The sequence below is a fragment of the Lepisosteus platostomus genome, chromosome 12 (genome assembly GCF_059453375.1).
Source record: "Lepisosteus platostomus isolate fLepPlt1 chromosome 12, fLepPlt1.hap1, whole genome shotgun sequence".
Lineage (NCBI taxonomy): Eukaryota > Metazoa > Chordata > Actinopteri > Semionotiformes > Lepisosteidae > Lepisosteus > Lepisosteus platostomus.
This window is the reverse complement of record NC_142622.1, coordinates 6,752,172-6,767,789: the sequence shown is the minus strand read 5'-3', so window position 1 is coordinate 6,767,789 and position 15,618 is coordinate 6,752,172. Positions and strand designations below refer to the sequence as shown.

General features: G+C 36.1%; 2 protein-coding genes and 1 long non-coding RNA gene across 6 annotated transcripts in view; 1 reads left to right on the top strand and 2 right to left on the bottom strand.

The window, feature by feature from the left end:
- The window catches only part of adam22 (ADAM metallopeptidase domain 22), an 85,467-nt gene extending 83,614 nt beyond the window's left edge, over positions 1–1,853 (bottom strand). The window contains exons 1-2 of one of the 3 annotated variants that reach the window (XM_088600639.1): positions 1,490–1,853; positions 957–1,117 (exon numbers count right to left, since the gene is read on the bottom strand). In XM_088600639.1, the coding sequence (XP_088456765.1) occupies positions 957–1,117; positions 1,490–1,574 (246 nt within the window). In that variant the 5' untranslated portion in view covers positions 1,575–1,853. The remainder of the gene's footprint in view (positions 1–956; positions 1,118–1,489) is intronic. The other 2 variants (XM_088600641.1, XM_088600640.1) reach the window with 2 other exon arrangements.
- LOC148650952 (uncharacterized) lies at positions 210–9,362 on the top strand. Of its 2 annotated transcripts, XR_015925618.1 has the most exons (4): positions 210–281; positions 2,604–2,803; positions 6,778–6,864; positions 9,155–9,362. It is a non-coding gene; the product is annotated as an uncharacterized LOC148650952 (long non-coding RNA). The 2 variants fall into 2 exon arrangements; XR_015925619.1 differs by lacking the exons at positions 210–281; positions 2,604–2,803 and adding an exon at positions 4,216–4,380.
- Positions 7,170–15,540, bottom strand: dbf4 (DBF4-CDC7 kinase regulatory subunit). The gene is made up of 13 exons (XM_088600643.1): positions 15,401–15,540; positions 14,848–14,944; positions 13,998–14,176; positions 13,010–13,201; positions 12,868–12,918; positions 12,432–12,501; positions 11,894–11,976; positions 11,644–11,689; positions 11,074–11,119; positions 9,832–9,963; positions 9,089–9,230; positions 8,881–8,993; positions 7,170–8,702 (listed from the first exon to the last, which is right to left on the bottom strand). The coding sequence occupies exons 2-13, from the start codon at positions 14,891–14,893 to the stop codon at positions 7,805–7,807; spliced, it is 1,998 nt and encodes a 665-aa protein (XP_088456769.1). The 5' UTR covers positions 14,894–14,944; positions 15,401–15,540; the 3' UTR covers positions 7,170–7,804.
- Between the last annotated feature and the right edge of the window lie 78 nt (positions 15,541–15,618).

Sequence of the window (15,618 nt, the reverse complement as noted above, 5' to 3'; positions counted from 1 at the left end):
TTTATGTGATGTCGCATTAAAAGGCAACCATAAATATTAACGATGTATTTTTTAAAAAAAAAACAATACAGTGGTCTTGCTACAGCGTCTCCTAAAGGCTACTGATTTTGTAATATTGTATTGCAATTTCTAGGACTGCATTGCTACCGGCTTTTATTTTACAACTTTTTACTCGGAGACAAGATCGTTTTCTATTTCATAACGGAACAATATGGATAAAAGGTTAAGCTGTACTGAAAACATTTTCATTTTCACTCACAAGGAACACAGGAATGCAAAAGGTTTCTATTTCTAATTTCTATGGAAAACGTGAACTAAGTTATTTGTTGAAATTAATTCTTTTGTTATGTAAAATGTTATTATACGCTGTATGCAAAGTGAATGTTTTTGGGGAAATAAGGAACATGAACTTGATAGAAATATACATGGAAAATAAAAAATACAGAGCTGTGGATACAATTTTTTTCTGCTGTTGTATCTACTATTTGTTTACATTTAAAAGCTAAAATTAAATGATTACATCACTTTATTCTATTGCAGATTGAGCACCCTTGCCGTACACATACAGTATTCAAAAACGGTAAAAAAAGCCCTTTTTCCGTGATATTCAATGCTGCTTACTCTTTCGTTATTTCTAGTATTACACTTGGTAAATATATTAATTCAACCATCATGAAACCGCTATTTGGATAACGAGTGATAAATATAAATCTGTTTTTGTTTTGAAAAAACCCTTGTTGGTATGTAGGAGTGGGTTGTATTTATGTGAATTTTAAACTAACGCCACACAATAGCGTCACACCGGCGCTGCACGGTTTTTAATAACGGGAACTGAAGACATGACCAACGTTTGTATGGTAAAACGTTTCCAAGGGCAACAGGCAGCTGAAGTCCTCCGTTATCTAATTTCTCTCAATTCAAACACCACAGAGTTCTTGAGAATAAATGTACTGTACCTGTTTAATGTCTGAACTTGTTTTTATCCTGGTATTCAGTACGTGGTGAGTGGCTTGGCTGTCGTTGTTCATGCGGTAAATTAATCGGAGCGGTACGGTATTCTCCTTTACGAGGAACCTGCTATCATTCCGACCAGCCTTCCCATTTAATAAGGCATCTCCTTAATAAAAGAAGAAGAAAAAAACAATTATCGTAATCTGCAACCTCGTAGGCACATCGGCACTGCACATACACATATTGTACAGAAACAATATAAAAAGATGTTAGAAGAAATAGAGTACTGTACATAACCTACCCTATTTTTAGAAAAGGCAATGATTTAACAACAGAAGGCATTTCTTTCATAGACATGCGAATTTTAAAGTTGTTTACAACGGAAATTCTGTTTCGACTATTTCCAACTGGACAAAAAAGGGCCACACTCTTATTTTCCCACCCTACACACCTATCACGCCAGTCAATTTGTTTTACAATTTTTACTGACCATAACATTTCCACCATATTTAACAACGTAAAAATAAATGCAGGTTACCTATTCGCCTGGTGGGATTGCTGGAATGGACAAGGTACATTGCTCCACAGATGAACAGAAAAATCCTACAGTGAGGAAACATCATAATACGACTTTCTTCAGACGATAATCCAAAAAAAGATTTCGGGGTTTTCCTTTGTTTTAAAGCAAAATCTGAGCAAAACACATCCGCGACCGCTCTCTGGTTGTCTGGTTAATAGCGCATTCCCTCTTGCTGGTTGCCATTAGGATGTTCATTGCAGCCTCTGCATTGGGATGCTGGTTAAAACGCCAAGTGCATTTGAACGCTTTTCAGCCTCAGCGAAACACAGAGCCACCTCCTTAAAAAACACCAATATCCAGCTCACTGCAGAAGCGCCTTATACATATACATGAAGCAGGATCACAGGGACCGAAAAGGATTGCCGGGAGCTGTAGTGTGTAACACCACAAAACAAATGACGATAAAAAAAAATCAGTTAGAAAATACAAAACCTCTTTTCATAAAGGTTGTTGCAGACTGCAACATAAAAAACGAGCATGAGAACCTAAATTTACTTCTTCTGAACACATTTTCTGAATTATTCGGATTGATCGCTACGTAATTAATGACTTACAGTTGGTAGTCTTCATTTTATACTGTGGTTTTAAAATTAATTCTACGTACTTATACGAGACGAAAACTTTTTTTTTTATTCAGAAACAAATTAAATACGAACGGCAAAATAGAAAGCGACAAGAGGGCATTCAGCCTGTCTAGCTGTTGGGTTGTGAGTTGGTGATTCATGAACAATAATCTCTTCATAAAAATATAAATATAAATGTAAAGGGGTTTATGTGCTTTTAAGTTAATCGAGGAGAAACGAATAATTTCGAACCCGTTTATGTGAAATAAGTGTAACCCTAGTTGATTTAGCAGAATTAATTTGGTAATTAGAATCAGGTAGTTAATCCTTGGCATGTTAGTGCAGTGGTAAGCATACTGTTTTGCAGATATAGGGCCCTGCGTTCAATTCCTGGGGTGCTCTCTGTGTTTTTGCCGTGTTCACCTGGGTGTCCAGTTTCCTCCCACAGCCCAAAGACTTACTTGTAAGCTCCTGAGACAAGTGTCCCCTGAGTGAGGACCCCCATCTAGGGTATGTCCTGCATTGTGCCTGTTGCTTACCAGGATAGACTCTGGCTGCCCTCCGACCCTGAATTGGATAAGGCAGTAAGAAGATGGATGAATGGATGGATAAATAACTGGGGAATAAGTAAATAAGTGGTTGGGAAAGTCCTGTCCAAAATAATGGTCAGACCCTATGTGATTCAGGTCTTCATCATACAGGCATACAGGTTAGTGAATACATGTCTTACCACAATTAAAATAATTCTCAGGAGAAGAGTAGTTGATGCTCATTAGTCTGGATAGAGCTGATCACAATGAATCTACCCAAAAACAGTCACCCTGCCAGGATCTCCCCAAGAGCAACCTGGAAAATCACGAAGAACCCAAGAGTCACATCAAAGGATCCACAGACCTCTATTGCTGCAACTAACACTAGTGTACATTTCTCAACCATCAGGAAAAACAAGATGAAATTAAATGGGTTTCATCTGAGGACAGACAGGAAGAAACAATTGCTCTCCAAAAAGAACATATCTGTTACACTCAAGTTCACCAAAGAGCACCTAGACAATACACAAGACCACTGGAAGAATATTCTCTGGACAAAAGTTAAAGTTTGAAATTTTGATATGTTTTGTGTGGTGAAAATCAAGTACTGGTTTCCTACAGTGGAAGCTCTCAATGATTATAAAACAAGATGGTTTATCTGCAAATCTGGAGGAGAAAAGTGGATCATGCAGCAAGACAATGACCCTAAACATGCAATCAGATCTACAACAGAATGGTAGAGGAAGAAATTTTGAACTGTGAATTAGTTAAGTCAAAGATGGACCTGAACCCCTTTGAAATGTTATGGCAGGATGTGAAACAAGCTGTTCATGTCAGGAAACCCTCAAATGTCATCGACGAACTTACTCTGTAAGGAAAAATGGGCTAAAATAATAAACGTCGATGCAAGAGACTGATGAACTGTCACAAGAAAAGTGTAGTTGAAGTCATTGCCATCCAAGGAGGTGCCACCAGTTACTGAAAGTAAGATAAGATCAATTTATTGGCCATATACATATTCTTGTATTAGGAATTTCTCTTTTCACATACCCCAGTTTGCTCTCCATGAGACACTCAGACAGGGAGAGAAGTTTGGGGTCAGAGCGCAGGGTCTGAAACTAAAAAGCACAGCGCAGCAGCACCCCTGGAGCAGCTGGGGTTAAGGGCCTTGCTCAGGGCCCAACAAAGCAGGATTCCTCTGCCAGTCACGGGATACAAACCGACAACCTTCCAGCCACAGGCGCAGATCCTTAGCCACAGAGCGGCCCAGCACTCACCAGTGCTTTTAATCCCAGAAAGAACCCAGGAGTTTCAGTGGCGAAGTACATGGCCCAATAGGGACTGTCAGTTTATATGGAGTCACCGCACCACTCAGTAAGTCAGTAAGGGTTCACATACTTATTTACATAAAGATGTTTACTGTTGGACCATTTAATTTAAATAATCCAATTACATCTTACGTCTTTCTGTTATACATTGAATCGGTTAATCTTCAAGTTTTATTGAAGTTGAAAATTTATTACGTTCTAAATCTAAAATATCCAAGAATACTGACTAACCTAGGACCATTTTAACCATGCTGCAGGAATGACTCGGAGAAGCAGACGCAATCATGGGAATCACCATAATGGGAAGTAGCTAAGGCATTCAAGGCCCATCTCTCCACTAACTCGAAGGCCTCGGCAGCAGTAGTGAGGAACAGGAAGCATCCATGTTGGACGAAGACTCAAGAACTGGAACCAAAGACCCACCAAGAGTGAGTGCCTCTGTGAGTTTTCGTAAGGCATACGGTATCAAGGCTCTGCAAAATGATTGCAATGAATAGATTGTTTTTGTATCCAAGAAACTATTGCAGCACACCATGGAAAAAAGAGAAGAAAGCTTGAAAGAGACTGATGAATACAGTGATGTGCTGAAATTAGCCCTGTTACAAGGGTTGTAGTTATGGATGCTTTTTTAAATAACTAAAAAAAGAAGAAACAAGCTCATACCATTGGACTAAGAAAGAGAATTTCTCTCAGATGAACACATTTAAGGCTAACAAACAAGCTTACTTTGCCACCAGTCCACTGTGACCTCTGCAGAAACTGCGGCAAGGGGCACAGCTGCAGCACTGTAATAAATAATTTTCAGTCGTGATTTAATAAACCACGGCAATCAGACTTGCATCTATTCCAGAATTGTGCAACAACAAGCACATCATTGGATAAATTTGTAATTATGAGGATCCAAATAACAATTAAGGTACCGGCAAGTACTGCAATGCACTCTGGGAGGGCAGCATGTTGAGCAGGTCTTCTATACACAGCTCAACTTCTGACATTAGCTTTTTACTAAGAGTTAAATTTTTTTAAAAGCATGTACTGTGCTGCATACTGTGTGATGTGTGATGTGTTACAGTTTGTTTCTCAGGTTTTTTTCAGTGATTTCATATCGGCCAATCTTCTACACTGATTTTGCCCTTGGAAAACACAATACGCCCTGCAGCACGGGTCTGAACACCAGCATATCAGGAATCCCTTTTCCCCAGCAGACCAATTACTGGAGACCACCTCTAGTTTGTCTGTGGTTCTCTCGCCGCTAGTCCGTTTGGAGAGGGCGTGGTGTCTCCTCCAGCAGCCAGCCAGTCAGAATACAAGATAGACGTAGTCCCTTTAAAAGCTCATTGAAATGAGTATCTATGATGCAATCATGCAACATGAGATCAAAAACAGTCAAATAAAATATGGCTGGTTCTGGCTGGTGAAGCTTAAAATGCATTAGATAGCATGCAAAAAGATAATTTAGAGCCATATCAACGGTTAAAAAAATGAAAGGCAAAAACTGGGTCATAAAACAACATTTAAAGTATTGTAATCAATGCTTTTTCTTTCAGGGTGTTTGAGTCTTCATTACCAATTCTGTTTGTTCACTGATGCCCTGTTAGTGGGTCTTTGCCTCTCTCTAATGGCTGCATTGAAGTTGCAGCTCATCTCCTGGAGTGTAATTAATGATGTCATCGCTTGCAGTGACATTTTCCATTTTCCCTCATCTGCATCTGTTTGAAGTAGTAATGTAAAAGCAAAAAGCTATGTGGACAGTGCTGTGAGGTGTTTAAATAATTTATGTGGCAACGTTAGTAAAAGCAAAGTCTCCACCTTGCCACAAAAGACACCTGCCTACTAGTTACATTGCATTTCTTTAAACCAGTTTCACTGTATTTTTAAAGTGACAGGCAGTTTAGGTGTTTTATAGTGAAATAAGGTTAAATGATTACATTTAGAATCTAATATATGATCACAAATACAAATCAGAACAAAAAAGGAAGACAAGTAATCAGGGAAGTGGTCTATTTGAACACACTTTGTAAATAAAAATGCCTCAGACCAGGATGAGATGGTTCTTGGAGCCGAACAAAGTAACCCAGAGTAATCCAGCTGTACTATTAGCACATATACACATGGAAAAAAGACATTAAGTTTCAAGGGGATATTGGAATACTCCTAGAGTAGCTATCACAGAGCATTCTCCACACCTCTACAAATGGGAGCCAGTCACACCTTGAATAAATGTGAGTCAATCAAAAATCTGATTATAATTGATTGGTCTATGTGCCTCGTTTTTATAAGGAAAATAAATACCAAATTTGCTACCACTCAGGAATTACATACTACAGGCTTTCAAATTCTATCCTATAAAAGAGACGGAAGAGGAGAGAGGAGAGAAGAGAAAGAAGTGGCAGGGGAAAGTGACAAGGAGAGCAGTTATATATGGATGAGACAGACCCCCTCAAGATTTGAATGGTGAAGGGACAGGAAGATAGGGCAGCTTCTCATGGCAACCTGCAGACGCAAACGATTGAGTACCTGTTACATGAAGCAAACAGGCTTCCTTTCAGATCCTGAATTTCGAGCATTTGTTATCATCAAACACCAGGAGCACAAGTTGTTGCGAGGTAAAAGGGTGATCCAGTAAAAAAAATCTCAGAACGATGAGCACTTGTGAAAGTTCGGTGTAGTGCCAACAAAGTCTTTGACGTGTTTTCCAAAAGGTTAAGCAAGTTTGTTAAAGAGACCAGTCGAATAGAAACAGTCCTGCTATTAGTGGCAGAAAACAAAAGACCCTGAAGACTGATTGATATAATTAACTGGTTTTGCTAATGCTTTCTCTATAGCACACCGAAAGACTGATGTACCAGGATCCTTTCACAACCTCATCCTAAAGACTCTTAACTGAAAGGCCTAGAGTGTTGATATTGGCTGTAAGTATTTATACTACTATGGTACAGTACATCCTAGCAGGGAAGTAACACTGACAGTACTTAACTTGGCCATAGCTTACATGAGTGTAATACTCTGTAAAATGGTAGTCTACTATTCTTTCACACTGGTCTTTTTTGTATATATTCAATTAAGCTGTTTCAACTGCTGAGCAGATTTATAACAAAATGCTCTGATTAATGGCAATCTGTGTATCACCAAAACTACCCATCTCATTTGTGTCATGTATGAAGTGTACATCATAATACAAGAAATGACAAACAAAATGGTAAGGATAGATAAGCTATTGTCCTAGAGGCATGATATTTATATTTAACAAGCAATTAAACATACATTTAGATACACAAGGTTTTAATTTACAATACATATGTACACACCAGAAAGAAATTAAAAATAACATTAAGTACAATTTATATATACAAACACCTTTTCATTTAAAATAAATTGCTACTCCACACTTCAATGGACTTGGTAAAAGTATCAGTCTTTCCAAATACTACAAATAAATTCAAGATCAATAAGCAGAATGCACAGATGTGGACAACTTTGCCAATATTTTATGTAAACCCCAAAAATGCAATGTTAGTATTGTAAACATAGTAAAACTTTTAGGTGATGTTTATTATTCCACCCGAATCCTTTCTAACATGTCTCTTAAAAACAAAGCCATTACATATTTGTTGAAATTTCAATGGAATGTTTAATTACATTTCTGAGGCAAACCAAAGCTAGTTTGGCTTTAATATGCTCTTAAAGACATTTTAAAATGAACTACTGAGAAGTAATATTATAGTTTAGACCCAACAATTACTATAAGTGTGAATTGTGTACTTAAAATAAAAAACGAAAAACATAAAGAACTCCAAGTCGATTGATGAAATAGCAAAAATGGCTGAGCTGAATGGTCCAGCACCAGATGCGTCAGCCACTGCAATCTGGAAACCCTAGAAATTCCCAGTCCACGTTTTCACTCGATTGAAAGAGCTGCCACAAATTGTGCAAAGGTGGACTCAACTCCACGTCATTTTGTTTACTGTGTTCTTGAAGAGTTTCTCTCTCACTCGCTCTTCTAGTTCTTCTGAATGGTTTTACTTTCCTCTGTAATTTCCCAACAGGTGAAGAGTGTGTTCTGCTTAGATAGTGATCTGTGTTATCTGCACCTTTGTCTGGAATAATCAAATTATTCAAATTTGAATTACAAAATAATTCAGATTCCACAGACTCTGGGACATCAAGCTGAGAAGAAGCAATCTTCTGACTTTTAGCTGGAATTCCAAGCAGGTTATCCTCCGTCTGGCTTTGCCCAAGAGTGCTTTCTCCAATAGTTCTTTTGCCAATCTTCTGCCCAACACCATTCCCTAGATTCAGTTCAATGGTACAAACACTTATACTGGCTTCAGAGATTTTAGCAGCACAAGGTGTAGATAGATTAACCAACATTTTTCTTTCATTCTGAAATCCACTGGTCAAATGCAGGTTTGGGCACACCGTAGTTTTGTTTTTGCCCTCTTTTTCAGAGGGACTGTGAGGTTTGTTGAGATTCTGTGGTGTCTCAAAAACACAATCATTTGGAACACTCCTTCCATTCTGTTTTCTCTGAAGGGTGCTCTTTTCACTCACCAAGAGTTTCTCTGCCCTGCAGACAGCGACAGTATTGTCTACACTGCAAGAAGCAGACAAACCTGCTGTATGGTTCCACAAAATTGATGCCTCCTCTATATTGCTACATTTGTCCACATCAATATGCATTTTTCGTCTTTGATCCAGTGTTTTGGCTGATGCAGAAGCATGGCTATAAGTAGCAGAACTGCACCTCTCCCTGGGAAGGAAGAACAATGCACGCATGAAATTCTTCTATAAAACTGTAATGCCCATACAAAACTACAATGAAAAACTGCATATAGAACCCATATAAAACTGCAATGCCCATACAAAAATTTTACTCCACATTTGGAATATTGCAAAAAATACACACTGAAATACTCGAGAGTACTTACCCTTTTTCGTTTTGGATTTCAACGAAATCACACACCAGCTCAGAGGTAACCTTATCAACAACAAAGTACTCATCACTTGTTGAAAATGCTTTATGACGTTCACTACTGAGATGCTGAAACGGATAAAGAAAAAAATTAATACCCTTCATAAAGGCTTACAAACATAATACTTATTTAAATAACGCCTCTTCAGTGGTAAAATACTCACAGCTTTAAGATTTTCGTATTTCACTACACAGCATTCACAGTATCCCCTCTTCTTCTTTTCTTTCAGGTCCAGTGCTCTAAGCTTGGCCTTTAACTGCTTCGTGCAGTTTGCCTCATCTGCTATATGTCTCTGGACTTTGTTGCTGGGTACAAATGAAGAAAACACTGTTTAGAACAACTACTTACATTTCTGCTGTAGGTAGATTTTTACCATCGGGCGTTAATTTTTTCCTTCATTTAACTGGTATATCATGTAGTAAAGATGTAAAACACCATATTAACTAGTGCAGCAAACAATATTTTGATATTCCAATGCACATTTTAGTACGTTATCTGGACACAAAAAGATAACATTTGTATGTTGCAATTAAGTCCTAATATACTGTATTAGCCTGCTGTGTGTACAAGCACTAATGTGGAAACTAAGCCTATGTGCATTTATACCAGAGCTTCTTTACCTTAAGACATGGTGGAATATGAAACAAGCTATCCAGCCACGTAATAGAAACAGTTTCTTGAATTATTTTAAGAAATTTCTGGGTGAGATCCTGGGATTAACTAGCTACTAATTACAATCTGTCTCTATGGGTTGAATTGCCTTCTCTCTTTTGTAACATCTCTTATATACTTATGATTTAATTAATTTATTGCTTTTATGCTGTTCTGCAGTGCTCCGTATTATACTGCTTCACTATTACCTACAAGTGTGCAAAAAAATGACTAAAGAAAGTAATGGATACACACCCATGTTCCCTTTGTTTCTTCACGTCTCTGTCTTTGTTGGTCTTCTCTGATTCAAAAGGACAACAAGGGGCAGGAAGGCAAAAGTTGAGCTCTGGCAGGTTTGGTAGTGACAGGTAGATTGGTTTGTAGTGTCTGAATACAAAGATATTTAATACAATACTTAATACAAAAATATTTGTTAAACAATACAAGTCACTCATGGTCATATAAGTCACACTGATCCCTAAATTAAAATGATAAACTTATTTACACTTGGAGACTTCTGTCCACGGTCAGTGTTGGATTTTGGAATGATGTACTAGGACACTGCTCTTTAAGCACTATGTAATTAATGAAGGCAGAAATAACATTAATTCTGCAGTTTATATACATACAGTGCAGTCCGTAAGTATTTGGACAGTGACACAATTTTTGTTGTTTTGTGTAATTGTCCAATCATGAAATGAGGGGGACTATGTATAAAAAGGGCTGTGATTCCTATATGGTTTTCCCAATATAGACGTAAATCCCCTCGAATTAAAGGTGACATTCTGCACCTTAACCTCATAGTCATTGTTTTATTCCAATGTGCTGGAGTACAGAGCCAAAACAGCAAAAATGGTGTCACTGTCCAAAAACTTATGGACTGCACTGTAGAAACATTTTTCTGATCATGTAAAAGAAATGAGTCAAAACGTACAGCCGACACAACTAAGCAGCAATCCTAAAGATGAATCCTAAGCAGCAACTAAGGATTTTATTAGGGAAAAAAATATTTAATTGACCAAGTAAAACTTCTAGATTTTAACTCTGCGATTCTCCATATATGTATTACAACAAAGTGGTGTTCAACCCTGTGATCACATTATCTAATCTATGCAATTAATTAACCACAAATAGTACCAAATGCAATGAAATAACCAAAAAATAAAACCAATATTATATTGTACTTATTCACAATAATCTCATGATCACATATATAGTACAGATTACCCGACTGTAAAGCAAAATAAATTTTGTCTCAATACTTCTAGAGGGCAGCGCATGCATATATATAGACACACTCGAGTAAAAGCAATAATACTCTTGACACTTAATTTTTTATAACTACCACATATCAGCAATATTGAATTCAATTAATTTTTTATATAATTCCACTAATCCATGTATCTCTACCTTAATTTCTAACATTTGGTATGGCCTGCAATTTTAACATAACTAAGGAATATTCGAACACTGAAATCAAAGCAATTTTTTTCTTACCGGCTTTGATCTTCCACTTTTAGAAAAGGTTTTTTGAGATTCCCAACTGAAAGAAAAATATCACAAGCTGAACTAAAACAAAAGCATTACACTAACAAGAAAAATCAAAATATACATTATAATAGACCATGTAAAATGAGAGCTGTCTTGCATTGAAAGGGAAAGCTGTACATTATACTACATGTACACCTAACACCCTGCAATTTACAAGTAAATTAGAATAGCCTTTTAATCCTTTAAATATCAAACTTTAACAGTCAAAGTAATCTAAAAATATTTAAGCAACAAATACATCAGAAATTGCCATCATGCTTTTGTTATTGTTTCTGCGATATTAAGCAGTCTAATCTATTTACCTTTAAGTAAATAATTTTCAGCTTATCCATATCGATCATTTTTAAGATGACATTTTAAAATTAGGAGATGATGTGTTCATTACTTATTTTTCTTTTAGATCAGTTTTACAAAAGTAACTTAAACTGAAAAATGGGGGTTTAAGACTAAAACCTAGGTTAGTCAAGTTGCTACAATTATCAAGAATCTGTAGTTCAGAAATGATACTGAATTTACCTTCATTTTTTTTAACGGAGGTTTTGGCATTTGTAGCGTTGCTGACCTTTTAAAAATGAGAGAAAAGGAATTAATGCTTAAACACATTCTCCTGCCTTCAATCCAGTTTATTAATTTTCATTTGAAGTTCTGTTCTTTTTTATTATTAAGTTTACTTAAGTAATCTACAATGAAACAATGACATTCACCAACCCCTTTAATCTACAATGTTATAAAAACCAAATGTTTCACAGGAAGAAGAGACACTTACTGTCTTTTTTGCCTTTGAAGTGTGTAAATTAGGTTGGTCAGTAGGCAGATCCTTCTTCTTTTTTTCAATATAAGACAATATATCTGATATTGCAGTCAAGGAGTAATAGTAGGCTCATATTAGCATTTATCTTTCCTACTACACATTTGAAAAACAGAAACCAAACCTCACAAAGCACTTAGTGATGGCCACTTAACACTGTAAGCATTTATTTAGATGTAATGGTGGCCAACTGAAACAAAATTAAAGATTAAAGATTACATTTCAATCATTTATAATTTCCTAAATATTGTAGAAACTAAAGCAGATGATTAGTTAAATTAAGTACTTTAAAGCTCATATGAAATGAAACATAATAACATAATTGTTCAATAATGTATGTAATAAATCTTTAGAAACTAATTTCTTAATGGTGACCCACAAAGCTTTGTAGGCTGGATTGTGGCCCTCTAGGACATGCAACAAACACAAAAGTAGAATTGTACTTTTGAATATGCAATAAAAAAAACAACCAATATATAGCACTTTTAAAGGATACCATCAATATACAGTATCTTGACGCCCCAGTCCAAAGCATTTGACAAGATTCTGTTGGTCTGAATTAGTTCCTGGAAAAATGAAAACGGTTTAATTGCAAGAAAAATACTATTTGCTTGGAATTCTATTTTAAAATCTTCAAAGTTTATAAGAAAAACTAGTTAATAAGGAACATTCCCAAATAAGTCTTACATCCAAATAAAACATACTACTTAGTTACATTAAAAGAATGTTTTCATACTTTTTTTTAGCACAAAACTTATATGGCACTGATCACCCTCATATGATATGTACCATGTAAAATATATAAAATGAAAATTATTTCAACATTTTCAGCAGCAAATGTTCTGAAATGTAGAAACACTCTCCCAGAACATATCAACATTCTATATAAAATCCTGCTTACAGTAGATGGAGACACTTGACAGAATATTTACCTGTTCCTTGACAACTTTTTCCACCAGTGATTTCCCTCTGCTTTTTATTGCCTGCACACAAAAAGGGCATTGTAACTATACAATCACAGAAATGCTAAGAGGAATGAAAAAAAATGTTAGGAAAAGTTCATAACAAACTCACGTCTGCAGCATCCTGCGAGCTTACTTTACAGCTTCCTCTTCGGCTGCTGAGGCAAGGCGAGCTGTTCCCAGTGGTATTGGGAGAGCCAGGGCTTGATAAAGGAGAATTTCTTCCAACTGATTTCACAAATTTTGCCTCTTTCTTATTGGAAACAAGATATCGAATGTCCTTGCTGAAGAACCTCTCAATGGTCTAAAATGAAATAAATCTGTTATACATCTGTAACATGTAATGTAGACTTAATAAGAGCAGCATTACCACTTTAAAGCCCAATTTCATGTCTGCTTCCTTACTCAGTTTGTTATAACTGCTAGAGGGAATCAAGTCTTTCTAAGCAACCAGGATAGAGGAAAACTGAAGTGAGAGAACCATTAGGGAATTATGATAATGTGGCAAGAAATCCATTCAGACACATATCAGGTTCAAAGAAATGCCAGGCAAAAATAAATAGTTTTAGCCTCGAAAACAGAAATCTCACTCTTCATTCAAAACATTCAAAATCCTCACAGATAACATAGATCCTACGGCCACTGGCAGAATCAACAGTGCGAATAGGAAAATACAAGTGGTAAGTAAGGGGAAGTACATTTAAAACCAGACTGTCACAACATTTTTATATATAAAGTGTTGTGACAGTCTGGAAAAATCTATCTTGTCAGACTTGGTTACTAAACCAAAACCTTTGCATCTTTCAAAAAACAACAAACAGCCTCCACATATGCAAACATGCTTGTGTCGTTATCATTTCTAATTAACTTCTTCAGTTTTCAAGACAAATACTTCCAAAGTTATAATAACTGTGGTCCTAAAGGTTTAGGTTTGTTCAGTCACAAAAGTAATAACTTTGAAAGTGGTAGAACAAAAACAGCTTAGATCCATTGTTAAATCTGAATAATGCTTAATATTCCATATTTATGCACACGTGGATACACAAAATACAAACAGTATAATGCAAAAATATTCATATTTGTACTTAAAAATATCTTACCCCACCAAGCTTTTGAATGTCTTTCTCCAAGGCCTCAGTGGTCTTACTGAATGGCAGATCTAGATAAAATAGTTTTCCAGCCAGAGGTTTGGTTTTCAGTCCTGAAGACCCATTTGCTGTTTGCAGCACACTTTTTAATGTCACCTTGTTCTGCTCTGTTTTGTCAATCGATTTTGAGTCTGTTAAAGAATGGACACGATATCAGGGGTTTTTCAGGTTGCTCTTGCTCAAACAAAAACATAGGAGAGCAATTTTAAAGATTACACCCACATTTCCCAATAGTAGCAGAATAACAGCATGTCAGAGGGTAAGAAAAGTAGGTGAATGAAATGTAATGACCTGTTTAATACGCTTGCAAAGTTTCAAACATGCCAGATTGGGAAACGTTAGAAAATATTTTTCCCATACATAAGAATACTTTTCACATTTCTCCATTTGCACTTTGAATTTGTGGGGATCATATATTTCGTCATGCTTTAACAGACTTATAATACATTTTGGAGAATGTGTTTTTCTAATTTAATCAAATCCAACCTAGGACAGTAACAGATTCAAGTTACCATGCAGCTACATCCTTTCGAAAGAATAGCTCTGGGTGAGCATTAGGCTTCAATTTGACTCTACACTAAAAACAAATACTTAAACTTGTTACTCTATGTGTCATGTCTACTTATGCATATTTCTTCATATATTTTCTACAATAACTTGGCCAAAGTATTGATGCAATATCAAACAGTGTGTTTTGGTTAAGGCAAACAAGTTAAACAGAATACTTTCTGGTGATCTGCACAAAAATCTCAATATTCAATGACATTTTTCTCCATGGTATGTTTAAGAAATACTAAAATACCTTGCAACTTGACATTAACATCCTGGGAGGTAACCCTATTTTTCATTTTCAGTATATATTACATTTGGGGGAGTAGGGACACCTTCTATAATGGCTTCTGTTGAAAGAAACATAGAAAAGACATCTAATAATGCACGCATTGTTTCAACACGAGTCGTGAGGATTTTATAAAGCAAATTATGATCCAGAAGTAAAGCAACATAGCTCATCGAAAAACATGAAAAACACCCTGCAAAAACATGTTGTTTAAAAAATTAATCAAACTACTGTGTTAATGTGCTTTTAAAAACTACACATATTTTAGAACAGTAGATCAGTTTTAAATTGCACATTGCATAAAATGCGTAGTCGTTACGAACGTACAGAAACACGTCTGCTTTTAAAATAAAAAACTACCGACATTTAACTTGGAAGTAGACTGCTACTGTATGAGAGCAAACAACCGTGATAAGCCTGCTGAGAACGAACCGCATACTAACTCTTAATAGCCACGAATTATATCGAAATCAGATTCATAATGATTAATCTTGCCCACCCGTACAAAAATACTTACCGTTATGAATGCTAAAGAATGAAACAATTCAAATTTTCCTTAACACAACTTTCTTCTTTCCCGCTTCGACTAGTTAGTATCCCAGAAACCTCTCCTTCAAACTATCTTCATTTTGGATTCCAGAGTTTCCGTCTCACTTTTTAAAATGCAATTTATGTTTTCTGTTCATTGCGATTACATAAGAGAACTTCTGACAAGTTAAATATAAAATAATTGTA